At 34.9% G+C, this 26,870-nt stretch overlaps 3 protein-coding genes and 1 long non-coding RNA gene across 5 annotated transcripts; 2 read left to right on the top strand and 2 right to left on the bottom strand.

Annotated features, from left to right (window-relative positions):
* The first annotated feature begins 761 nt into the window (after positions 1-761).
* LOC140811764 (uncharacterized) lies at positions 762-20,187 on the top strand. Of its 2 annotated transcripts, XR_012113524.1 has the most exons (11): positions 762-936; positions 1,043-1,197; positions 2,248-2,532; positions 2,779-2,908; positions 9,544-9,651; positions 9,774-9,876; positions 9,950-10,075; positions 16,787-16,980; positions 17,444-17,568; positions 18,803-19,262; positions 19,858-20,187. XR_012113524.1 is itself a non-coding variant. In XM_073169832.1 (10 exons), the coding sequence occupies exons 1-9, from the start codon at positions 884-886 to the stop codon at positions 17,532-17,534; spliced, it is 1,245 nt and encodes a 414-aa protein (XP_073025933.1). In that variant the 5' UTR covers positions 762-883; the 3' UTR covers positions 17,535-17,568; positions 19,858-20,187. The 2 variants fall into 2 exon arrangements, 1 of the variants encoding a protein (XP_073025933.1); XM_073169832.1 differs by lacking the exon at positions 18,803-19,262.
* Positions 4,112-5,352, bottom strand: LOC140812157 (zinc finger BED domain-containing protein RICESLEEPER 2-like). Its single transcript, XM_073170369.1, has 3 exons — positions 4,707-5,352; positions 4,547-4,626; positions 4,112-4,335 (listed from the first exon to the last, which is right to left on the bottom strand). The coding sequence occupies exons 1-2, from the start codon at positions 5,320-5,322 to the stop codon at positions 4,565-4,567; spliced, it is 678 nt and encodes a 225-aa protein (XP_073026470.1). The 5' UTR covers positions 5,323-5,352; the 3' UTR covers positions 4,112-4,335; positions 4,547-4,564.
* On the bottom strand, positions 5,353-9,136 carry LOC140812158 (uncharacterized). Its single transcript, XR_012113615.1, has 2 exons — positions 9,055-9,136; positions 5,353-6,748 (listed from the first exon to the last, which is right to left on the bottom strand). It is a non-coding gene; the product is annotated as an uncharacterized lncRNA (long non-coding RNA).
* Positions 20,188-23,756: 3,569 nt separating the features above from the next.
* Positions 23,757-26,180, top strand: LOC140811292 (annexin-like protein RJ4; the record flags this gene model as incomplete). Its single annotated transcript, XM_073169156.1, has 6 exons — positions 23,757-23,805; positions 24,292-24,437; positions 24,965-25,186; positions 25,292-25,504; positions 25,621-25,710; positions 25,830-26,180. Coding segments are annotated over 6 exons (921 nt in total), but the record flags the coding sequence as incomplete, so codon positions are not given.
* Between the last annotated feature and the right edge of the window lie 690 nt (positions 26,181-26,870).

The following is a 26,870-nucleotide window of genomic DNA, read 5'->3' as shown; positions in this document are numbered from 1 at the left end:
ATATTATATTTAATTTTTTTTCTTAAAAATATTCTAAAATAAACATCATTCAACATATTATTTGATAGATATATGAACACAATGAACATGCATTCTTAACTAAAGCCGTACAATTTTTTTTTTAAATTTTATATACAATAAGTTCAAGTGAAATGATATTTCGTGGAAGATGTCTAATATATTTCAACGACTGTAAGAGAAATCACGTCATTTTTTCATATGATGTAATATATTGTGCAATATATTGATAATCTATTAACTATTTCCCGACGTTCTCGCCCAATCCAACGATATATTCATCCTTTTACCAAAATGATGGCATATTTAGATTTCCCAATATAAATCCATAAGATATACATAGAAAGTTAGACAGCACACCAAAACACTTTTTTAGGACACAAAAAAGCAATGCTACCTAGCAATATTGCAGACTAAATATAAATCTAAATTTTATTTATTTTACCATTTGTTAAAATTATGTTATTGATTTTTTTTATTTATTAATTTCATGAGATATATATTTGAATTGATCTAATTCATAAAAAAATATCATTTTTATGTCAAAAAATTAATTTTCATGATAATTTTTGATCTGATCATCATAACCTCTTTATTTTATATATAAGACCGTTACTTTTAAGCTTTTGTTTATGGATACAATGTTTTTATTCTAATAATAAAAATAATAATTGAATGCATAAATCATAATTTATTATTATATTTATATTTATTCTTCAATTTCACTGTCAGAATATTTATTTTTCCAAGCTTCTAAAGCGATGGATATTTCACACAATCAAAAACCCTAACTCAGTGAGCTATATTTTCGATTCGTTAATCTGGAAATCTGGTTCCGTTTCCCGCTCTTTTCCTACAGAAAATAATGCCCGACATTCATTCGCTCGTGAATGAATTCATTGTCAAGCTCAATAAACGGTAAAGATTTGCCCCCTCGGCAAAGTTATAGGCTATGTGATTTCATTTGATATAATTTACTTGTTTTGTTTATGTTTTGTGGTGTGCTTGTTGCGATTAACCGCAGAAAAGTTGAAGGTTCGAAAGCATGTGCAAAATTAACTGCGGAACTGCTCCGTTCATTCATATCACAGCAGAGACTGCCGCAACGTAACGAGTCTGGGGCTCTCATTGAGGCCGTGAAATCGGTCGGGGAGGAACTTATTGCTGCCAATCCTGTAGGTATGTAAATGACTACTTAGAGTTGATTTTATTGGACAAGGTGTTAATGTTTCTTTGTCTTTTATTAGTTTTATTTGTTAAATGATGCTCGTGTCTATAATTATGATGCTCAGTCATATAAAAACTAAGTAAAGCTTATAGTTTGGTGTTTTACTCGACATTGATATGAAATTAGAAAGACTTCTTTTTGTTTTGTTAATTTTCAAAGCACCTGGTACATGTACAGTTCAGCTATAACGAAGCATATTGACGAAGAATAATCTGTAACTGTTATAGAAGTGTGATGGTTAGTCCCGATATATAGTGCGTTTTACCCTCTCACTCACTTAGCGATGTCTATATTTCTTTAAAAACGTAATGGAATGTTTGCCTGCTTCCCATTATTTCCTACGACAAAGGCTTGATGAAATTGTGAAAGTTTGGATAAGTTGAGACATGGAGAAAATGAACGAAGGAAAAAGGATTCTAAACTTCTTTCTTGTTATAGAGAATGGTACTCTTTCCAGATCCAACATTGAATTTATTCGCAATAATTATTGATGAACTTGCCATCGTTATCTACCTAGCTGTGAGAGCCTGTACTCTGGAGGGGAAGACAAGCCTTTTTTTAATTATATTTTTGGTGGATTATTTACTTTAGGATGGATTCGTAACAGCGAGGCGCAAATAGTTTCTTGATGTAAACCTCTTGCAATGTTCTTGATTCAATTGTTTCAGTCACATACAAAAGCAATGAGTTGGTTCTAATTTCAATTTAACATTATTCCTGTCGAAATACCGATGAAGGATTATTTATCAGGTAGCTACAACATATTTGGACTTAACCACTACGAGGGTTTTTCAATACATTGAGATGAACAAAGATTTACAACTTAATCAATCTTGAAAAACCTCTCATACAAACTTTTTTACCGAAGATTGCAAAGGAAACCATTTATTGTTTGTGAATTACTTGAAAGTTGCATTTATTTTCGCGTTTAAAGCAATTTCTTTTCCTCTCAAGTATTTTATGTTGAAGATCTTGATGGTTCTGGATTATACTGATTTCAGAGTTAGCTGTTGGCAATGTTGTACGGCGTGTTCTACATATTATACGCGAGGAGAATCTTTCTCTAACTACTGCTGCTGTCGGCGGGTTAAGTTTATCAGCTGAAAGTGACGATGAAGATGATGTGCATGATGATTATCCAGCACTTTCAGCTACAATGGTAGCTGCCGCTGCAAGAAGCGCTCTAAGGCCACCTTCACTGCAGACTCTGCTCGAGGATGTGCCCAATGCAATTGCCCTGCCTTATGCATATTCTTCTGGTGGTGATTCTGAAGGAAAAAGCAAATGTATATCTCTCTCCTCTCATATTATGTGGTTTTTCACTATCAGATACGTGCCATGATACAATGTTTTTAACTAAATTTTATCGTGATGATAAGATTTGGCCATTTATTTTTCCATCAAAATGTTTTTAATAACGGTCTGAAAGGAATTCTAATCTTTCTGTCGGACATAAGATGATACTGCAGCAGTATGATTTAATCAAATACCATTGTTGTCAGATTTGATTAGTATTGTCCTCTTTCTTTCAGCGACTGATAAAAATTCAGTGACTCGGAAGCTCAAGCATAACGTTATTGAGGCAGTCAATGAACTCATTCAAGAAATTTCTACTTGCCATGAACAGATTGCTGAACAAGCAGTGGAACATATACATCAAAAGTATGTTCCTTAAATCATTTGAAAGGAGCAGTTTATGTCACTTTGTACTTTCTTATTTTTTTTCAATCGTAAAGGACTTCTGCAATCATCTCATGCTATTGAAGTGTCTGTTCAATTATATATGGTTTATAATGCCTTATGGTCCCACAACATTTCCATAAAATGAAACATCTACGTAAGTAGTGTGAAATAAATTTTGAATAGGTAGCTTCTATATGTCATACTTAATAGATAGTGGTCTCTACCTATACTTTTTTGTAAGTGATTCATGTGTGTGACATACCATGGAAAATTGGTTTTGGTTTCTGTACTGGTGGTGTCGACTGTCTATTGATCATTTAAGGACAAAAAATCGATTTTTTAGTGATCTAATGTATGTATGGGCATTAGATAAGATGGTTGTTTTTCTTATGTAATATTGTGAGCTTTGAGTTCATCCATGGTAAACTTTGGTGCCTCAGTTCTTTGTATTAAAATGTAATACGAAGCACTTGACTTAACCATATAAAGTTCTCAAAATCTGTTATTTATTTATCCCTTAAGAACCAAAAAATTTAATCTCAACTGTTATTCAATATCATGAAATATGAAATGTTGATACTGCATTTTTTTAAATGAGAAACAGTGGCATCCCACCTCTTACCACTACTTACCAATGCTAGATTGTGGCATTTAGTTTTCCTCCCAATCTCTTTATGCTTGTTCCTCTCCATGATTTACTTTCCAATTTCCTATTAAACATGGGATGCTGAATTTACGAGTGTAAATCTTATCTTATGCCCAGTTTTTAACTTTTTATAGGAGATTATGATTGTTGCAATTCATGTCGAACTGTCGACCATATACTGGTTGGCAAACTGGCAATTGCCTGCCCATTTGCTTCGGCCCCTAAGATTTTTGTTTTTTTCCCTTTTTATCGTAGAAACTAGGGGTGGGCGTCGGTCGGTTCGGTCCGGTTTTTCTCTACCATGGTTCGGTTTTTCGGTTTTCGGTTTTCGGTTTTGAATATCTCTAGTCCAAAACCAAACCATTTTATTACGGTTCGGTTCGGTTTTTTCATATTACGGTTCGGTTTAGACGGTCGGTTCCATACGGTTAGCTAAAATTTTGTTAAGAAATAAAATTATACGTCACTTTATGCCTCTAAAATCTAAATCATAGTATTTGTCAAACATTTAATTTGTGAGACTTAATCTTATATATATAATGTGTTGTGTGCAAACATTTCATGCGAATATAATAACAATATATAACTAATTAACTATGTAAACACCGAAATGCTTGAATCCAACTGAATATTCAGTAATAGGAAATGTAACAAAGTGTCAACAAGATCGAATGAAACTCCACGTCTGACAATCCCAAAACAGTTCGTATGGCCATCTCCTTCAAAATATTTGAACTTCCAATTCTCAAACTCTAAAATCCTGTTTAGCAAAAAAAAAAACAAAGACATTAAATTCATTACAATTATAAAGTGATTATGAATCACAATTTTGAAGTAATAACTTAATGAAACTAATTGCAAAGATCTTTCACAAAGTCATCTAAAAAAAATCATATTTTATGGAAAATTAATAAATTCATTACAACTAGTAACAATAAGTGAAAATGCTTAAACTTAACTAGTTAACTTACAATATTTCATTGAAATGATTATATATTGGTTATGCAAGAATCTCTTCCAATGCAAGAATCCCTTCCAATATTGATCAAATCTAAAAAAAAAAATTATTATTACCAACATTAAATAACAAAATAATTCTAAAATAAACAGAAAAAATACACAAATTCTTACCAGATTCAATTTCTTCAAGATGATCCAAGTCTTCTTCTACTTTAATGGGAGAAGATTCCTTTCGGAACCAATCTTGAAGGCAAATGAGAGCTTGCACTAATCGAGGTGTTAATGAACTTCTAAATGAATCTAGAACACGTCCCCCGGTGCTAAAAGCACTTTCCGATGCCACAGTAGAAATAGGAATCGCTAACACGTCACGAGTCATCTCAGCCAGAGTAGGAAATTTGGAAGAGTTAACTTTCCACCAAAGCAAAATATCAAAATGTTCATTTGCAACCTCAACATCTTCATCGAGATACTTATCTAACTCAGTCTTAGCATCCATATTTCCACTTTCAGCCTTATATCTCAAGTATTCTTGTTGTATTAGTGTTCTTTTATGAATATTTCCTGTGTTTATACCTGATGGCTCAACTTTACTAGTAGATGATCCTTGAGACATTTTTGAAGTGACCTTCCTATATTCTTCAAACAAAGAAGTCATATACAACTTTATTTCAACTCTTAATTGCTCCCCTTTCTCTTGCCCATACATCTTCAAAAGCACAAAAGCCACATAATCAAATTTGAAACGAGGATCAAGCACACATGCAATAAAAATCATCTTATTCATTTTTTCTGGAGCACCCCAATATTTGTCAAATTTCCTTTTTGCCATCATAGCCAAAACACTGTCATCACTCTCTACTAACAAATTTAAAGCACAAGAAAGCTCGCCAATTTCATGAAAGTGGATATTTGAAGTAACATATAACGAACCTGAAACTCTCAAGGTAAGATTATAAAAAGTTTCAAGAAACTTCTCCATTTTTCTCACATTTTCCCAATCACCACTTGTCAATGCACCTACATCCTTTCCATCTTCACAAACATGGGTAAGAAGATGATCCAACAATCCAGGATCATGAATACCATAACTTACAAAAGCATTTTCAAATTTCAAAGCAGTTTTCAACATCAAGTAAGTAGAATTCCACCTAGTAACAACATCCAAACACAAGGACTTCTTACTTGTTATCTTTTCAATTTCACAACAATCTTTGAATCTTTTAATCCTTGCAGGAGATTGTCTAATATATCTTATAGCTTGTCTAACTCGTCTCACAGAATCTCCAACTTCTTTCAAGCCATCTTGAACAATGAGGTTGATTATATGAGCCACACACCTCACATGAAGGTGTTTACCATCCATCAAATTACTTCCCCATTTATTGAATTGGTTTGACATCTCTTTCACTGTAGTATCATTCGAACTAGCATTATCGACTGTGATAGTGAAGACCTTATCCAAACCCCAATCAAGCAAACATTTAGTGATAACAAATTGCCATATCATCACCTTTATGACTAGATATCGGAGAAAAATTTAATATCCTTTTTTGCAAAATCCAGTTTTTGTCAATGAAATGAGCAGTAAGACCCATATAATTAATTCTCTGTATTGAAGTCCATGTGTCAGTTGTGAGGCAAACTCTTAGATGTGTCTCCTTGAAAAAGAGCTTAAGATTTTTCTTTTCTTCCACAAAAAGTTCAAAGCAATCCCTTGTGATAGTCCTACGAGATGGAATTCTAAATAATGGTTGTATCACATTTATAAAGTGTCTAAATCCTTCCATTTCCACAAAACTAAAAGGTAATTCATCGACAAGTATCATCTTGGCCAAAGCTTTCCTACAACCTTCTTGATCAAATCTCCAAGCATTGATTGTTATTTGATCTTTTGAAATGTTTTGAAAGGCTATTTTTGCTTGTTTAGTTTCCAAATTACATGGATATTTTTTACACTTTTTCAAATGAGCACCCAAAGATGAAGTACCATTTAAACTTGAATCGGCAGCATAACTTGAACCACAATAATTACATTTTGCTCTAGGTGTCCCATTAGAATCCTCATATTTCTCAAAATGTTCCCAAACAAGAGATCTAGGTCTTACAGATTTTCGCTTTTTCCCAACATCAACCGAATCTGCAGATGAAGAATTAGGTGCGTTAGCATTTGAACTCTTGCTTTCATCGATCATACCATCCTTTTCTGCCATCTATAAAAAAATGAAACAAATAACTTGTCAAGAAACAATAATGATAAATATGATGACAATAAAAGGTAAAATGGAACTGTTAGGCAAAACAAAAAAAAGCAGGATAAAAAATTGAAGCAAAATCCAAATCGTTTGATCAATGCTTAGAAGCAGAAAATATAACTGTACAAAAAATCCAGCAACACATACATCTTATCTTAACAAAGGAAAAAAATCCAGATTCAATGAATTGAACGGATGGCTCAAGACAGTGAGCTGAAATCTAGGAATCAATATATTGATCGTTAATGCATGATAATGGCATGAATTAACTTGAAAATTCAAGAAAACTCAACTCCCAGGCATGATAATGATAAACGTCTCAATGTCTAAAAAAAACTTTTCTCTTAATTCTTTCTTAAAAATTACATGAAAATTTGATTCTGGATTCTGACAATACGTGAGGCTTTTGGTATGTAATAATGTTTCTGAAAGAAGCCAACATCATTTTCGAATATATTATAGATATAGTTTGAAGAGGAGTAGTTGCACTGCAGGTAGGTATATGTGGTCTTTGAGTTATTAATGTCGAATCACACTTTGCACCAACTTGGGGACAATGAAATCTAAGGGCCCCAAAAGTAACCATGGACTTTTTACTTAAGACAGCAAGGCCAAACCTATGTCAGGCTTGGAAAAAAGCCTAAATAGAATAAAATGGATTCTAAAATCAATGCAAATTTGTTTACTAATAGTTAAGTTTGATGAAAATTATATTATGTTTCAGAAAAAATTTACATGCAAATTTAGGTTTAAGCAGCATACGGCTGAGGAATATAGCACTTTTAGGGAAGTGGTGGTGGAGAAGTGCGACTGAACAGGACTCTATGTGGAAAAGAGTTGTGGGAAGCATTTACGGGTACGCTGATAATGGAAGGGATATCAAGGCGGCTAAGAATTCAACTTTCAGAAGCCCTTGGAAGTTCATTTCTCGGTCCCATTCTTCCTGCCAACACTTGATTGGAACCGTGCTTAAGGGAGGGAATGTTTTGAGATTTTGGGAGGATACATGGGTGGGTGGGGTGTCTTTCAAAAATCTTTTCCCAAATCTTTTTCGTTTGTCTTCGTCTGTCAACAATTCTATTGCCCACTACTTCACGGTCCCTGTTAGCCAAGGCGATTCAGCTATTCATTGGGATTTCAGGTTTAGAAGAGGGTTGAACGATGTCGAGTTGGGTGAGTTTACTAACCTTTTAGGAATTCTAGAGCCAGTTTCTTTGAGTGTAGGCTCATCTGACTCAGCGGTGTGGTTAGGGGATTCGTCGGGAGTCTTTTCTGTTAAATCTCTTTACCACTCCTTCTTCCAAGATTCGAATAATCAATTCTGAAAATTCCACGACAACATCTGGAAAGTGCCAATCCCACAAAAGGTAAAGGTTTTCTCTTGGATAGTTGCTTTGGAAAAATTGCAAACTTGTGACAAGCTTCAAAAGAGACAGCCGAATAATGTACTGTCCCCTCAATGGTGCACCTTGTGTAGAAAAAATGACGAGAATCAGGATCATCTTCTGCTACACTGTTCTTTTACGAGGACAATTTGGATCAGGGTTATGCAACACATGGGCTTCGAGTGGGTTTTCCCCAAATCTTCAAGAGATATGTTGGTCATGGAAAATGGAATTCTGAAAAAGAAGGAAGGTCGATTGTTCTGGTATATTATTGTGCATTGCATTTTTTGGTCGATATGGACGGAGCGCAATAGCAGAATTTTCAGTGACAAAGAAGAGTCGACGGAGTGTTTATGGGAGAAGATTAGATTCAGAGTGGCGACTTGGACTACCAGAGTTCAAGCTTTTCATCATTTATTTATATCTGATCTTGTTAGGGATTGGCGTTTCATTCTAAGTTGACTTTTTTTATCTTTATTTTAGCTTCAAAAAACCGGTGGATGTCTCATCCACTTCCTTTGTAACTTTTTTTTTTTTTCAAAAAGTTAAATAAAAATAATGTTTCGTATCTAAAAAAAATTATATCTACCAGAAACCCACATTTATATATATTCACATGGGGGCACACACCAATATAATCCTGGATTTAAATATTTTCGTAACATATATATCAATATTTATTCAGAAATAATTAAAATCTAATGTTGAATCTCATGATTTGCTCTCTTTTTTAGACATTGAGACGTTTAACTCACAACAGGGAAGCAGCAAGAAAGAGCAGATGGAAACATCAGTAGTTTTTACATAAAGAATCTCTCACCCAGATGTCAAAACCAACAAGAAAATACTCAAACAAGAAAGATTCAAAAAATCACGAACCTTTTAGTCTATATTCTAAGCTCTGCGCGATGGAAAGTGAAGAAATCCAGAAAGAAAAATATCGTCAACTACTCAACTCCGAATTCCGATTACCACTCACTGTGACGGGGTGTGGGAGAAAAAAAAAAACGATTGGTTTTCTAGGGTAAATGATATTACCTAATAGGCCCATTATATATAAACAATCTTATATTTAACAATGGTCAATGGCCCATTAACATAAAAACCCAATATTTAACAATAATACGGCCGGTTCGGTTATTCGGTTTTTTCGGGGACTAAAACCGAAAACCGAACCGAAAAAACCGAATTGCATAAATTTTAAAACCGTAACCGACCGAAAAACCGATAAAACCGAACCATTTAAACCGAATTATTCGGTTCGGTCGGTTTTTTCGATTTTTTCGGTTTTATGCCCACCCCTAGTAGAAACTATGATTAGTTAATTTGAACAAATATTTATGTTTTTTTGCTTTTATCATGTTTCAGTGAGGTGATCATGACTCTAGGAAGTTCAAGGACAGTAACGGAGTTCCTATGTGCTGCAAAAGAGAAAAAGAGGTCATTCCGTGTTTTTGTTGCAGAGGGTGCTCCGAGGTTAAATATGAATATCTCCCATCATGTGACTCATGTCAAAAGTAGTTCAGTTTTAGGCTGTCAGTCGATTCATTTTTCCCTTTTCCAATGCCAATTTTTCTTCACATATATTTTCATTTCAGATATCAGGGACACGCTCTTGCAAAAGAACTGGCTACAAGAGGGCTACAAACTACAGTTATTACTGATTCTGCTGTTTTTGCTATGATTTCTCGAGTCAACATGGTGTGTTACAGTTTCAGCAAGAGAGTTTATAGTTTTTTCATTCTGCTTTTACTTCAAGTTTCTTCATTTGCAGGTTATAGTTGGAGCACATGCTGTCATGGCCAATGGTGGGATTATAGCTCCTGTGGGGTTGAATATGTTGGCCCTAGCTGCTCAAAGGCATGCTATCCCTTTTGTTGTGCTTGCTGGGATTCACAAGGTATAGTTTGCAAGGCCTATCTTCTGAATACTCTGATTTATTTGTTTGGATTTATTTCAGTTTACTTTATTTGTTAATGTTACGTGTCATATGAGAGGCTTCCTTGTTTATTTTTCAATCCATAATTCACTTCAAGCTTCCAAATTACTAACACATTGAGTAATTTAAACAGAAGATTGACCTCCTTTTCTTTGTAATTTTTTATGAATTTGTATGAATTTTCATGATAATCTCAGGTGGAGCTGTGGCTTTATTGTAGAGAGTTTTAGAAATCGGTGTTTGCAATCCACGTTGTCAACTTCTATCATGCAACTATAAGATTTACCCATGATTGATTGTTTGCGACTAGAAACATCTTACCCAATGTTAGTAAACTTTGTTCTTTGCTTTTAAATGCAAGGGTTTACTGTTAGAAATATTTGCACACATAAAAAATGTCCTTACATTTCGTGGCCCACAATACTTTGGGCCAATTCGACATTGGATTTAGTCTCAGTGCCTCGACTCACACAGAGGGAAGGAAAACATCTTGTATTAAATGTAAGCTGGGTTCGATACCATTTAGATTTGAGAATGTATTGTTGAATCATAAAAGTTTAAAATCAGCAATATCATCTTGGTGGAGCAAAATAGATGTGAGGGGTACAAATTTGAGGAAACTTAGGTGTAAAAAGTGATATAATGAAATGGAATAAAGAGGTTTTCGGAGATGTAGGTGTGAGATATGTGGTGTTAGAAAATAAAATTCGACAGTTGGATGAGCAAGATTGTGGGGACCCGGGCTCTAACTCAATTTTTATCTGGGATTAAATGGATCTGTGAGAAAATGTGGGTCAAATTTTTGCTTTTAACATTACATCAAATGTTAATAACCAAGCACAATATATGTCTATTTTTATTACATCAAATGTAAATACAAGTCTCATTCTAATATAGTTATACAAACCAGTGTTTAAAATAAACTACTATCTACAAGTAGTACAAAGCTAGTAAAAACCACTAGTCATCTGCTGCGCCCGAAGTCACCACGCCATCACGATCTCATCTCTGTCTCGACCCATATCCTGCCCCACCTGTTGTTATGCACACATACAGACATAACAACAGCCGGAAACTCTGGTGAGAACAAATCCCAGTATAGACATGTATACATGCATATAACAATCTAAATAATGAAACATGCTATTATGAATGTCATCAATATCCGCATGCAATGCAAATCAAATCATGTCTAGACTTGACTCGACTATAACTCTAGGGATCCCGGTGTGAATAAGACGTCAATGGCTGTCACCTACCCTCACAATCGGGGTGACTGTACGTCTTATTCCTAGACTTCGGCCTGATCTGTATCAACATCTACAATAGGAGAATGATCTTCCCCTAAGCTGCGATATCACCGAACGTCTAGAAGTCTGACTGTTCTGTCAAGACTCTCCTATCTTAAATGCAATGAATAACAATCTGTAAACAAAGCATAATCATCTCAAAATATTTGAATACAAGTCTATAAACAAATCACAATCATATTACAAGATAAACAATAAATCTAGTATGTGATTTTGGTTGGGAAACTCAAATTGGATCTAATTTGAGTCATGTCTCCCCAAACAAAACATGCATTATACCTTTCTTGTCGTTCGAATCAATCGAAATCTCGAAGTCGTTATCAAGTTTGTCAATCAAATCTGAAATAGACATATTGATACATATTCTATCAATTTCTAATCTAAATCAATACATCTACAATCTAAAATCAATCTTGACAGCATAACAGCGTGCTCTCATGGTACCAATCTTTTCACCTCTTAGCATATATCAATACAACTGTAATGACCCGAATTCCTATTTTGAATGAAGTATTAATTAAGACATAATTAATGAGTTGTTAATTTAGTATTATTAAGGAATTGATAATTCGGGTTTAAGGTGTTGGTATCCACCGAATTTTAAATGGATAACCCGACCTACTTCGGATTACATTATCTCGAGAAATCCAATTAGACCAATGAGATTCTGACACGTGGCAGATAAGATTGGTTCGGATTTTCTGAAATAGTGCGGATGCAGCCTATAAATGGAAGCCGATTCTTTTGTTTCCTTCACCGTATTCTTCAGAGAGAGTTCTAGTTGTACCTTAGGTTTTCTAGCCAGTTTCTAGGGCACTTTGGTGTCGGGAAGTTTCGGAGCTAGTGTCGACTCGAGGAGGGTCGGTGTACTGAGATCGAGACATCATCAGCGGGCTGACGACGGACGCAGGTATAATCCTAAATCCTTAGATAGTGATTTAAGGATCATTAGGGAGAACTTGTAGCATGTTTGTTCTGGTTTGTTAGTGATTTCTTTATGTTGGTATTGTTTAGGTTCAGAGCTTTCTGTCAGATTGTTTTAGTGAGATACGTGATGTACTGACTGAGATATCCAAGCGTAGTATACACACTTATATGCTGCATATTTATCTGTTACATGATACATGTTTTACTGCTTTGGCATATTATGCATGACATATCATGTTGAGTCTGATATCTTTTGAGATATACCTCGTTTGTTGGGACCGCTCAGCCCTATTCTGTATTGTGGACGATGGGGCATCGAGAGCTACAGTGTCCGACAGGACCCGCGGGCTCTGATGACCTGGACATTGCAGGTCCACGTCTTGATGATGAGTGTGGGAGCCAAAACATGCCTAGGGCAGATCAGAGACTACACACTCAGGCGCCTCTAGACTGAGCATGAGATTCTTGACTTGATCCTTGATATCCGAGCATATTGCATTTTGCATGCATCATATCAGTTTGTATACTCGTACATTCTCGTATTGGGCGATTATCGCTCACGTCCTTGTTTTCATCTTGGGCACCCCATTCCACGGTGCAGGTCTTAGGTTGGACGGTTCGGACGACCAGGGCAGTGGCTAGAGCAGTTGGGTTTTCGGTGGTGATCCAATGGAGGTTTTCTGTGGTTTATAGTTTTCTCGTTCAGAATCATGTATTTATTATGGTTGTATTAATGTTTAAGACTGTCGTTATTGTTTTGTTTTCATTTGGGTTGTAAGATGATTAAGTATTTGGTTTCCGCTGTTTAACTGTTGGTATTAAGTTTAATGTTGCATGTTTATTAGTTTGTTTAGTAGTGGCTTGGGTAAGGGCGCTACAACAACAATCTGAAATTTCATAACAATCGCATATCATATCCCTTTTTCGATCCGGTAGTGAATATACGTTCACAATAATCATGATAACACATATTCATAACCATATCAGAATTTCTCCAACACCTAAACTTCAAACCATACTGGAATTTAAAGAAACTTACATCCTCTTGTAGCCCTTGTTGCAAGGATCATAGAAATGAGTTCGTATCTAAAATCGGATCACTAAATCATTCAAAATCACAAGTCCAAGATCAAAAGGAAATGAAGTCTTTTCCCTTCGGTGCTGGTTTTCTGAATGAAGAGGAAGAATTCGTGCATTACATATATATACCATGTCATGTGTCATCATAAGAAACGAAGGTGGCTTTCTCGCATGCAGCACCGCGGGTGCGGTCCTCTTGCACCGCGGGTGCGCTGTGCCCACGGCAGCCCTTTTATTTTCCTAAACTCGATGACCGCGGGTGCGGTCTCATTTGTACCGCGGGTGGGGTCTTGTCACCGCAGGTGCAGTCTTGTTCTTACCGCGGGTGCGGTATCACAATGTCAAAAATAGGTACCTTACTGGACATTCACCGCGGGTGCGCTCCTTCTAGCACCGCGGGTGCCGTGTCCCCTCGGCCTCACTTTCACAAATTCACATTTAATGACCGTGGGTGCAGTCTTTTCCTCAGCGCGGGTGCGGTCCACTTCATATGCAATTTTTCAAAATCTCCTTTTATCAACTTAAAATCTTGGGCATTACAAAGATAATGAGGATTGGTGGACAGATGAGTTAATAAGAGATAAGGGAAGCTAAATGTACACCAGAAGAGCTTATGTGTCGTAGGATACAGATGGATAATCAAAGACGAAAGTGAAGTGGTTGAGATAAGGGGATCAAAACACAAAATTCTTTCATTCTTTGCTAAATCATCGTTGAAGCAGATCAACTATCAATAATAGAATTCTTCAATAATTTATGTATTAAATATGATGTGGGGAGTTGGTGCATAGGAATGGAATGGTGCCTTATTGATGGTGAGTTTGGGTTAGAATTGGAGTTTTTCTAAGGATGAGATTAAAAGAGCAATGTTTTAGAGTGACGAATCAAAGGCTCTGCCCAGATGGTTTTACAATGGAATTTTATAAGTAATGTTGGGATACTGTAAAAAGAGATATGCCGAAGGTTTTTAAAGAATTCTTTGAGGGGATGTTATAAATGATATCACCAATGAGACATATTGTTTGATCTCAAAGAAACAAGATGCTATTAAGGTAAAAGATTTCAGGCCTATCAATTTGACAACCAGCTTGTATAAGATTATTGCTAAATTCTTGTCAGTAAGATTGAAGAAGGTTTTAAACAACACAATAGTAGAGACTCAATTTTCTTTTATCGAAGGGAGAAATTTTAGATTGTTGTCTTGTAGCTAAATGAAGTGGTGGTGGAGTGTAGATGTAAAAAAAGGAAATGGTAGTGTTTAAAGTTGATTTTGAGAAGGCATATGATAACGTGGATAGCTATTTGGATTTTGTTCCACCAAAAAAATGTTGAAGAGAGATGGAAAAAATGGATTAAGGGAAGGGTTTCGATTGTTTCATTCCCAGTCTTTATCAGTAGTAAACCAAGGGGTAAATTTAAGGGTGATAAAAGTTTAAGACAAGGTGATCCGCTTTCCTGTTTCCTATTTAATCTGGTAGTAGACGTGTTGGGTAGATTGATTGATAAGGCCAAGGCAATGAATCTTATTCGGGGACTGCAAGTAGGTGGATATAAAGTAGAGATTTCACACATCCAATTTGCGGAAGATACTCTGTTCTTTGTCAATAATTATCGCCATGTGCGTTTTCTGGTGGAGATACTGAACTCATTGTGTCAAATGTCATAACTAAAGATCAATCTGGAAAAGAGCATTGTTGGGCCTTCATTGTGTAAAAGGGGAAGTTGAGGGGTTATCCACAGATATTGGACGTAGAAAAGAGAATTGTCCCATAAGATATTTAGGGTACCACTGGGTTGTCATATTGTTGTGTGGGATCAAGTCTGTAAACCGAAAGAAAGAGGGGGCTTGGGTATTGGAAACATTTGTCTAAGGAATATGGCATTTATGGGATAATGGTGGTGGAGGTGTTCCGTTGAGGAGGAACCGCTATGAAAGAAGGTTATTGTGAGCAAATGCGGGTTACAAGATAATGGTCGAGACGCAGGTTTAGACAGATATGGTACATTTAGAAGTCATTGGAAGTTTATTTCGAGAATTTATCCGGCTTTTTTTCACCAGTTTGTAAGAGCAGTGGCTAGATGAGGTAATAAGGTCTGGTTTTGAGAGGATAGGTGGTGGGGCGATTTTTCTTTTCTCATTGTGCTCTCCAAGCCGGCTCATAATAAACCCCATTTCTCATTTTGCCCAGGTGGAGGATTTTTCCTCTTTTTCATTATTTTGCGAGAGGGCTGAGGACGAGGAGCTGGATGAGTTTAGCTCTTTGTTAGGATCTTTAGAGAGGGTCATATTGGTTGAGGTGTTGATGATATCAGTGTTTGGGATGGGGATCCTTCAGGTGTTTTCTCAATTAAATCCTTCTATAAGTCTTTCTTTCCGATCAATGAGTTTCCTTTGTTTCCATTCTTTCATCTCGTTTGGAAAGTTCCGATACCACCAAAGATTCAAGTCTTCTCGTACATCCCAGTGCTGGGTAAGCTGCCTACTTGTGAGATTATGCAAAAGAAGTGAACTTTGTGTACTCTGTGTCCGAAGTGGTGTGTGATGTGTCAGAATGAAGTGGAGCCTTCAGGATCATCTACTTATTCATTGTTCCTTCACGAGTTGTCTTTGGTTCAGAGCTTTGGAGGAGATGAGTTTGCTTTGAGTAGCTCCAAGATCTTTTCACGAGCTATTTGCGGCAGATATTGGACGCGACCTTGGTAGAAGGGGTATAATTTTTTGGAAAGTAATAATTCATTGTATTTGTTGGTCTATATGATTAGAACGGAATAGACTGATTTTTGATAGTTTAAAAGAGTCGATTGAAGAGTGTTGAGACGAGATTAAGATTCGGTCATATAGCTAGATTGGGAAGCACGTAGAGATTAAGAAGTTTTCGGTTTCTTGTTTAATTAGAAATTGGAGTTATATATGTTGTTGATTTGAGCTGGACTTTTGTCTTTTTTATTTCTTTCTTTGCGGATCACTTGTCCGTTGTTTGTAATCATTGCTTTCCGTTACTGAATATATTATAGTTTCTTATTAAAGAAAAATAAAAGAAGAAATTAAATAGAGAACAAAATATAGAAGCAACTATTGCAAATGGGATTGCAAGGTGTAAAATTTTGGGACGATTTTTGGGATGTCGGCTCTGACACATTTCATTTATACAGTGCAGCATAATATTTATATTGATTTACATTTATATTATTATTAGGCCATTGGCTTTAAATATACATGAAAAAGCGAGGAAGTACTTTGAAAGGATCATACTGTTCTAGTTCCATCTATTAGAATTCTTTATCCAAATGCAAAACATTGTACTGAGTATTTCAGGATGCACTTGCTTCATCATAATTTTTTTATTGACTACAGCTGTGTCCTCTATACCCTCATAAACCAGAGGTCCTACTGAATGAGTTAAAGTCTCCATCTGAGCTTCTGGACTTTGGAGAATTTTCGGATTGTTTGGATTTTGGGAGTGGCACTGGTTCACCTCTTCTTCACGTTGTCAATCCTGCATTTGATTACGTGCCACCAAATCTTGTTAGCTTATTTATAACTGATATGTAAGTTCATCTTATTTGATATTCTGTACTTGGAGAAACTAGCATACCAATTAAATCATAAAGTGCCAATTGAAATAAGAAACTAATTAGTGCTAACGACTGAGATTTAAATTATGTAAACATGGTGATTTTGATGGCTTAGCTTAGGACGGACAGATTCTTTGTTAATGGAGAGTGGCGATGGCAGAACTTGGCCACACAATTAACTTACTTTATCTTTTATACTTGGAGGCATGGAAAGCGTGCGTTCTGTTGTCTGCTAAGGGTTGTGAATATAACTGTTCTGGATGCAGTAGATAGAGTATGGCAAGTCTTCAATAGAGCTCCACTAAATACTTACCTGAAATCACTTTAAGAACGGATTTCATAAATATAGTGCGGTAAAATTGATACAGTATAGATTCACGCCCTCTTTGTAAAGTTTTTGTTACCACATGTTCTTATTTATGCTTGTTTTTCACAGTGGTGGGCACAACCCTTCATACATGCACCAGCTCATGGCTGAATATTACTCTGTTGATGATTTAGTTGTGCGAGGGAAATCAGCTTCTTGAAGTCTTTTAATCTCCTTGTTTTGAGAACTTGTTGGTAAGTCTTTATTCTATTTTAATTATGTCAAACACAGAATTGTTCAAGCTATGGAATAAAAAAGATGAAAATTATCTAGTCCAGAAACAAGTATATCATAATTGTTTAAAAATTGTTCCATTGTGACAATTTGATGACCAATCAGTACTAAACAAATTTTCCAAATTTATCTCCCTTGGCTTGCTAATGTATGAGTTCAGTTGGCCTTTCCAAGTGCCTAGTGGAAAATATCGGATGCCTTGGGGGTATACTTTTTGTATGCGCATATGCACCGTGATGGAGCCACTTTGGACATACGTTTCTCTCTAATTTGGGATCTCGTGTGTAGATTGCTATTATATATTATTTTTGCAGGATAAAATAATTTCCAAGGGTCGTTAAATTGATTTAGATAGTATCTCAAAAAAAAAAAGAGACCATAGATGGTACAATAATATTATTGAGTTAATATGTTTGTCTGTAATCGATCATATGAGTTAATATGTTTTTCTGTAATCGATCATATGAGTTATTTACAATATAAATAAGACCTCAAAATTTCATATATCCATCGACAGAATTGTCAGAAAATCTAAAATGTTATTACAAGTCAAATCAAAGTAGAATCACATTATTTTTTCAAAAATTTTCCTTAATTGCAGTTGAGAATGTGCTTAGTGTATATTTACTCTTATATCTTTCTTTCATTCTATTATAGATACTGTAATTATGATACATAGAAAAGATTTGAAGAAGTCAACTCCTTCAAATAATTGCGTGGATTTTTGGATTTGTTGCATTGAAAAAACGATTTCATGTCTTATAAATCATCAAACGGTTAGTTCTTGCAAGATAGATTACCTCCTGTAATTTTTTAATATGTAACCATTTTTTTTATTTTTGAGAAATATTAATTTATTTTTCCCACGCTTGTGTTTGTGTCCTGGCTCTACCCCTGCATCCATACTCTGTCTGCGAGCAAGCTTGATCATGCATACCTTGCTACATTTGCTAGTTTTAGCATGAAATTTTGAGTATCCTGAAGACACCATTGTCTATTTATTTCATGTTTCTATTGATTCAAGTCAACGGTGGCATGATCTTGAACCCTTTGTTTTGTGTTTTCTGTTGAAAACATAAAGGGAACCACATATAGGGAAGGATTAGGTGTTCTAGCAAAATAAATGTAGATGCTTTTTGCAGACTTTTGGGTTTGATTTAGTTAGAGTTTCTTATGGGCTTCCTGTAATGGCAGTATGTTTGGATAGAGGACGAAACATACTAAGGTGATTGGTGTAAGCAATTGCTGTGGAATGACCTATGGTCGTGGGGCAACAGCTTCTTGAAAATACGGGCTGGTGATATCGAAACACTGATTAGGAGGATCTTTCCATGAGGGTTTTATAAGTTGCTCTTTTTGTATGGATCTGTTCAACAAGTATTTAATGATCACAAGAACAAAAATCATTTACTTTTAGTGTGATGGTTTATTAGAAAGGAATGGGCTCTTTAATACTGTTTTGGCTTGTCAATAACGAACTACTAGAATGCTTCAGACCAAAAATTGCAGCAAGGAAACGAGATAAAAGAGAGGAATCAAAAAGATGAGAACGAATAATGTAGTGGGCAGGGTTGAAGAAATCCTCGCAAGAAATGTTAACTCTCGAAAATGTTAGGCTCCTTTTTGGGTGGATGATTCTGCTCTAACTGAGAAGGTAATAAATGTGTTTACCTTTTAGGCTTCTTGTACTTGGAAAGGATTGAGTCCAGCTACTGAATCACTTATAATGAATTAATTCTTTACCCCAACTGGAGATGCATCCCCTCAATTATGGGACTTGAAGAAGTTTAAATCTTTTGAAAGCACCAAGATGCTTGTGAAAAGTTTCTTATTTCTTCTCCTAGAGCTGACTGTACTCTATATATATTGGACCATTTCCAATGAGGTATAAACATAGATTGATGGTTAGGTCTAATTAGAAACCCAGGCGGGAGGCTGGATTAAACAAGTCGTTGTAGGCTCTAATAAACAGGCTGAATTTACTGGTTGAATTATGTGACATGGTGGTGGTCCTCTTCTTATTCCTCTCGTTTTCTCTATATTCCCTAACTATCAGGATGTCAATGGACTGAGGTTAGCATTTTTGGGATAATGGAATTTCTTCTCAGTGAATAACTTACTATCTATTTTAAAGTTTTTGGCATATTGCTGATCCTCCGGCTCCCACTGATGCTAAAAATTTACGCATTTTAAATTTTTATACAATATGGATAAAGCCTATTATTTAGTTGCTTGTTTCCCTCTGCCAGGGTCACCAAGATATCAGTGAACTTGAAACGACAATTTTGTATTCAATTCGCTGCGTGGAACAAACAAGATTGAGCTTGAGGTATTGGCTACCCTTTGGAAACAGCTAATATGTGGAGCAAGAGTACAGATTGTAGAGGAAAGAACCAATGGTAGATGGCATGTTTGGGTTATGTTTTGTCTGGTACGAAGTGAATGGTGAGATCAATTGTTAAAAAATTTATAGGTGGGTCTAATCCTTTTGAGTAAAGGAGCCTTTCTTGTATGACGGTCGTGTCAAGAATTGTACGAACACATTAAACATGTGGAATTTTCACAGCATTTTGCTTACAGGAACCGTGCGTACTGTCTCTCTCACTGAAAGGGGGATGGATGTATGGCTTGTGGGAGTTGTGTTTGCCGTGTTTTTTATAGCAGTGAAACTCGAATTTTTTTGAGTTCTCTTTTGAGAATGGTAGAGTTGATTAATTAATAATGTCTAGTGTTCGGGCAGGGTGGATTATTTACTAAATGCAAATTTCTTTGTCGAGCCACTTTTCTTTTTCTTTTGTGTGGTAGAACTCGTTAATGAGAAGATGAGGAGGAAATGGTTTGACTCTCATTGGAAATCGTGTTCTATTGTAAACCTACTGTTGAAGTCTGGTAGTCGATATTTGACCGGATACCCCCCATTTCGTTCAAAAGTTGAGAAAAATCTACTGTTTAATGTGAGCACAAACAACAATATAAACTATTTGAAGCTATGAAACTGTTACCAACTAGAATATAAATAAAATATTTTTTTTTTCTACATCATCTCAACCATTTAAACCAAATAACCATTGTGTTGGTGACAACCTAATAGAATCACGTTCAAAAACAAAACATAAATGAGAAATACCCAAGTCAAGCAAATCCCAAAAACAAGCGACACCCAAAAATTATGCTTAAAATGTCATCCTCGTGTCTGTACCTTCAATGACGAAGTATTTTTCAGATCTGTTCTCAAGAAATCAGATGGACAAATCCCCTTTGGTTTCTGCATCTCCCCTCCATTGGTCTTGTGTCGGCAGTTAAAATGTTTGAGGAAGGAAATTAGGTTTAGTGATATTTTTTTATTATTTAAAAATGAGGGGATTGTTGGATTTTTGTTGCTCAAGTCTGATGCGTGGCCACTCCGATGCTAAAATCAACCGGTTGAAGAGTCAAAAATACAAGTAATATGTGAGAATATATATGTGTGCTTTAGAGTTCAAAGATTCAGCCTCATTAAATGAGAAATATACCTGCTATTTATAGGAGAAAAATGTAGTAAGTACATTGTTTTCAGTGCCTACCTACTAAATATGTGAAGTCGGTCGTCCATACTTTCTGATGACTTATACAACACGCCAAAAACATGTTCTGACAGATAAGATTGACCATATCAATACACTCGAGTGTGGTGCGCTTCTTAAAATAGCCCGGGTGGAAGTTCTCGAGCAATTGCATGAGAGCCCAGGATCTTGGTTACCCGGGAAGAAAATGTCCCGGTCATCTTCACGTTCGGCTGCTGAGGAAAGCACTCGAATCCATTATTGTATCGGGTCATCCACGACCCGCGCTCTTATGAGAGTATCACCAGGTTTGATTCGCACTGAAGAATACACCAGTCAGTGATTAGCCTCTCCCACTCCTATGAAGCAGGCAAAGTTGCCATTGTATATATAATGGGTTTCTAAGTTTTTGGGCTACTGGGCCTGGAAAACATGGTCATATAACATTTGGATCGAATAATTTTAAAGAATCAAAATCATGATTTCAATTTTATCTTTTACAGTGTTTATATAGTGTTAATCAAGATGATTTTCAAAGTTACTTAATAATCGTGTCATTTGAAATGTATTATACTTTTTGTAACTAATGTATAAATAAATAAATTATGAAATTAAGATTTGATATATTATTTCATCGTTAAAAATATAATCAAAATCAAATCCACTTATTTTGAAACTTCTCCCCAAATGCAACCGAAGTGTTATCTACATGTTATTGCCGCATATGCGTTGAGTGTGAATAAAAAAATTGAATCATATAGGCCACCATTTTTTCAAAAAAGATTCTCCTTTTATATATAGCAAAGAATATATTAATTTAATTAATTATTTACATGTAATAATAACTCAAAATATACATGAAACATCACACTCATGATATATATGTGTGTTGTAAAATCTATGTATCTAACTCACATTTATAATTTCAATAATATCCCTAGGACATGTTTCGATTAAGATATTTGAAGTCATGAATTTCAAAACTATTTAATTTTTTAGACGAATTTACGGTTAGTGAATTTCAAATGGCAAAAACTTGTGTGAGACAGTATCATAGGTCGTATTTGTGAGACATGTCTCTTATTTGAGTTATCTATGAAAAATATAATTTTTTATGCTAAGAGTATTATTTTTATTGTGAATATGAGTATGGTTGACCCGTCTCACAGATTAATATTCCGTGAGTCGGTCTCACCTAAGACCCACTCTTTTCAAATTCACTCATTTGTTAATTAAAAGTAGGGCAAAAACTTGTGTGAGACAGTCTCACGGGTCGTATTTGTGAGACGGATCTCTTATTTGGCTAATCCATTAAAAATATTATTTTTTATGCTAAAAATATTAGTTTTTATTGTGAAGATCCGTAGGGTTGACCCGTCTCACATATTAAGATCCGTGAGACGGTCTCACATGAGAAACACTCAAGGAAGAAAGGATTTATAAAATAAGTATATTTACGTCCTCATAGCTTTATTTGTTTTGAAAAATAATAATATGATATTGATGTTGCCGTTGATGTTTAAAATATCAAAACAAATACGAACAAATAATAGTAGAGTGGGTCTCATGTGAGACCGTCTCACGGATTTTAATCTGTGAGACGGGTCAACCCTACCCATATTCACAATAAAAAGTGATACTCTTAGCATAAAAAATAATACTTTTTCATGGATAACCCAAATAAGAGACCCGTCTCACGAATATGACCCGTGAGACTGTGTCACACAAGTTTTTGCCTTCTTGCTTTTAGGCTCGATGGTGGATTTAACTAAGAATTGTCTTTTTTTTTATCGTCGATTGAGAATAAATGTTTGTGATCCAAGAATTTATTTTATTAATCTCGAATTCTTCGGATATTTGAATGAGGTTTTTGTTTTAAATATAAGAGTTATTTTATTATTATTATTGTTATTATTATAATAATTATTATTATAAAGTAGACAAATTAATATTTATTACCCTTATACCCAGGAACGGAGCCACAAAATAGAGGTTCGGAGGACAAAAAATTAAAAATTATAGAGGGCAAAAACAAATATTAAGAGGGAATGTGAAACAAATATAATTAATTTTTAGACCCATAATCAATGAACTTAAAAAATTGAGGAGAGCCGTCTTCACACCCAATCGAGAATGCCATTTAGTTTAGCGACAAAAACTTGAGTGAGACGGTCTAATGGATCGTATTTTGTAAGACAGATATCTTATTTGGGTCATCCATGAAAAATATATTTTTTGTAGAGTATACTTTTATATGACGTAGGGTTGACTATCATAGATAAACACTTTTGTGAGACGTCTCACAAGAGACTTACTCGTTGAACTACCACCCCTGCCCCCTTGCTTATGCCGTTATTTAAATGCTTACTTTAAAAATTCAAACCACCGTACGTACAGTAACTTGCCAATTATATTTCCAAAGATCAAATTAATAAATTCCCAAAGGCGTTACAGCCAACATCAATGTATTGAATAAAACTAGTAGTATATAAATTCTAGAATATTGCAGGAAAAGGGCCACTATAATTATAGATTGCAACTAAGGATTTTATTATTAATTACAGAACTAAAAAAAATATATGGCCTACTCTTAATTTCCCTGATCAATCCTTGTCCCTGTTGCAGACGCTGAAGCTCTTAGAAAAGCTTGCCAAGGTAATGGATCGAATATCATTGTTTTTCTCTTCCCAATTGTTTAATTCTATTCATCTGACATTCTCCAAATCTAAATTAGTCTTGGTTTGGCCATCTACGTATGAAATTTTAAGGTTTCTATTGAAAAAAAGTTCATTAATAATTATTTCTTTATGGGTGATGATATATATATATATATACCGTATCCATCTCTGTCTCCACTACTGAAGTGACACTTATCCTATGCTTCATCACGTCTAAAAGGTGACAACAATCTCAGCGATGGGCATAAAAGTGGATACGGTCGGTGTACATCATATCATACCCGCATATTGCATGCATTTACATACAAATACTTGTGTATATGTATAATGTGGGGATTGCATGCCCTGTTAAAAGTCACATTCATAATTTATGCCAAAAAAAGGAGAGCAAAACCATAATCTAAAATCAATTATATTTTGGATGTATTAAAAAATTCACATACATGCCCAAATCATTTGACAGGGTGGGGAACCGATGAGAAAGCAATAATTTCAATTCTGGGACATAGAAATGAGACCCAACGAAAGCTGATAAGACAATCCTACGAGGATTTGTACCACGAGGATCTCGTCAAAACCCTAGAATCTGAGCTTTCTGGTGATTTCGAGGTACTTATATTAACATCATGTTGTTCTAAATAATGTTTAATTGAACTGGATAAATTTATGAAGTATGCAATTGGATTTCGATTTTAACCGAAATCTTATTTTGTCGATTTTTTTTCTTTCTATATTTTATTTTTTTCAAGTGAAAAGTTGCACATCTTTAGATCGATTAAGTCGACATTGTTTCTCCAGAAGTTAGATAATAATAAATATTTTATACAAAAATTGAACAAATCTTGATCTTGAATGATGATTTTGATCAAGTACAGGTTTGATTTTGCTGTTCAATCTTTCGTTTTACGCCAGAAAAAATTACACATATGACAACTTATTGCAATCTCTAAACCACGAATCAAACCTGATGTTTCAGTTTCCGTTTTAAACCCAGATTTTTTCAAATTCGATGATTTTGATATCAGATTGGTTGATCGGTTTTTAGTCCCTAGTTAGTAGTTCAAAACATGTATTTAGTTTTTACTGACTTTATATAATAATGTATAATAATGATTGAAAATTTATATATGTTTTAGAAAGCTGTATATAGATGGATAATGGATCCACAAGATCGTGATGCTGTATTATTACATGCCGCCATCAAGAAATCACCGGTCCTTGACTACCGTGTGATTGTCGAAATCGCATGCATTCGATCACCCGAAGAGCTTTTAGCTATCAAACGAGCCTACCGAATTCGGTTCAAGCATTCCTTGGAGGAAGACTTGGCGCAACACACTACTGCCCACATTCGTCAGGTAGACATTATAACTATTGATTTAGTCTCAAGATTTCGAGGGGAGATTGTGAATTTCACTTCATTAATATTGTTTTTTCCAATTTTTTTCCTTCTTTTTTGGTAGTTTTTGGTTGGTTTGGTGAGTATATATAGGTACAATGGTGATGAAATCAATGAAAGGCTAGCAAATTCTGAGGCTCAAATTCTCCAAAATGCTATCAAGGAGAAGGCATTTCATGATGAAGAAGTTGTGAGAATCATAACCACAAGAAGTAAAAATCAGGTTTTGGCAACTCTAAATCAATTCAAAGATGATCATGGTTCATCAATAACTAAGGTAAAAACATGCGACGAATTAACTTCAAATTCAATTACATTACATATAAAAAAAAATTAAATTTACATTAAATTTGCAAATATAATGTTATATTTTTCCGTATTTTAATGTTTTAGGGTTTGAGAGACGACCCATCCAGCGATTACTTGTCTGCATTACGTACAGCAATTCGGTGCATTAGTGATCATCAAAAGTACTATGAAAAGGTAAATAATTCATAATTCTCAACTGACTTTTAACTTAAATTTAGTTTCAGGTTTTTTAGTTTGAGTTATAAATAAATATGATCAAGATCTGAAGATATGATCAAATATTATAACTTTAGGTAATTCGGAAAGCCTTAAACACAGTCGGGACGGATGAGGAGTCGCTCAGTCGAGTTGTAGTCACATCGGCTGAGAAAGATTTGAAGGAGATAAAGGATCTTTTTCATAAGAGAAATAGTGTAACTCTTGAGCATGCAGTGGCAAAGGATACTTCTGGGGACTACAAAGCATTCATTCTCGCTTTGCTAGGAAATGATTAGCATTTTTTTAGTCACAATATCTTGAAAACTATTCATGATCACTTTGAACTCTTGTTTATGATTCAGGCATTATCGATGTTTTGTTTTGATCCAAAAGACTTGGACTATGTTACTTTGTTATGATCCTAAGATTTGGACTTAAATAGATATTTGATCCTAATTTAAATACTCAGAGCAGAAATATTTCTTTTATCATAATTTCAGAAAATTAGTGTTTCATACGCGCTTTTAAATTATAAACACACGTTCGTCCCGAATTTCAGGGAAAATGAATTTTTTGGTTCCTTGTACAATTTTAGGTTTTGGTACACAAATTTCTAATTTTCGATTATTTTGGTTGATAACGTGACAAGATAATAATTTTCAATCTCACGTCTGTATTTTTCGATGTCATGTCAGTATTTTTTTTGTGTGACATCAACATTTTCGGTGCCGCATAAACCATTCGTAGCTAATGTGCCTTTAGATATTTGAATGCGAATGTTACTTGAAAATCTTGGTAAAACCACATGAATTAATTAATATCAGAAAATGATACTGAACCATTGGACCTTAACGTATATTATTTTTAGATGTTATTTTTCAATTGGTTTAATTTTTTAGATTAGTTTGTCAAGAAAACATAGATTTGAAGATTTTGGATATAACGAGATAATTGGATAAGCTATTTTGTTGAATATATACTTGTTTGTTCAAGATATTATGATGATTAAATATATTAGCTTGATTGATATTATAAAGTTCTCTGTATATTAGAGTTTATATTCATTTTTAATATTGCCGAGGGTGACCATATGCTCTAAGGGAGGCCGAGAGCTCTAAATCTTTCTAAGGAGATAT

Source organism: Primulina eburnea, chromosome 14 (assembly GCF_022965805.1).
Source record: "Primulina eburnea isolate SZY01 chromosome 14, ASM2296580v1, whole genome shotgun sequence".
NCBI lineage: Eukaryota > Viridiplantae > Streptophyta > Magnoliopsida > Lamiales > Gesneriaceae > Primulina > Primulina eburnea.
This window is presented reverse-complemented; position numbering and strand designations above follow the sequence as displayed.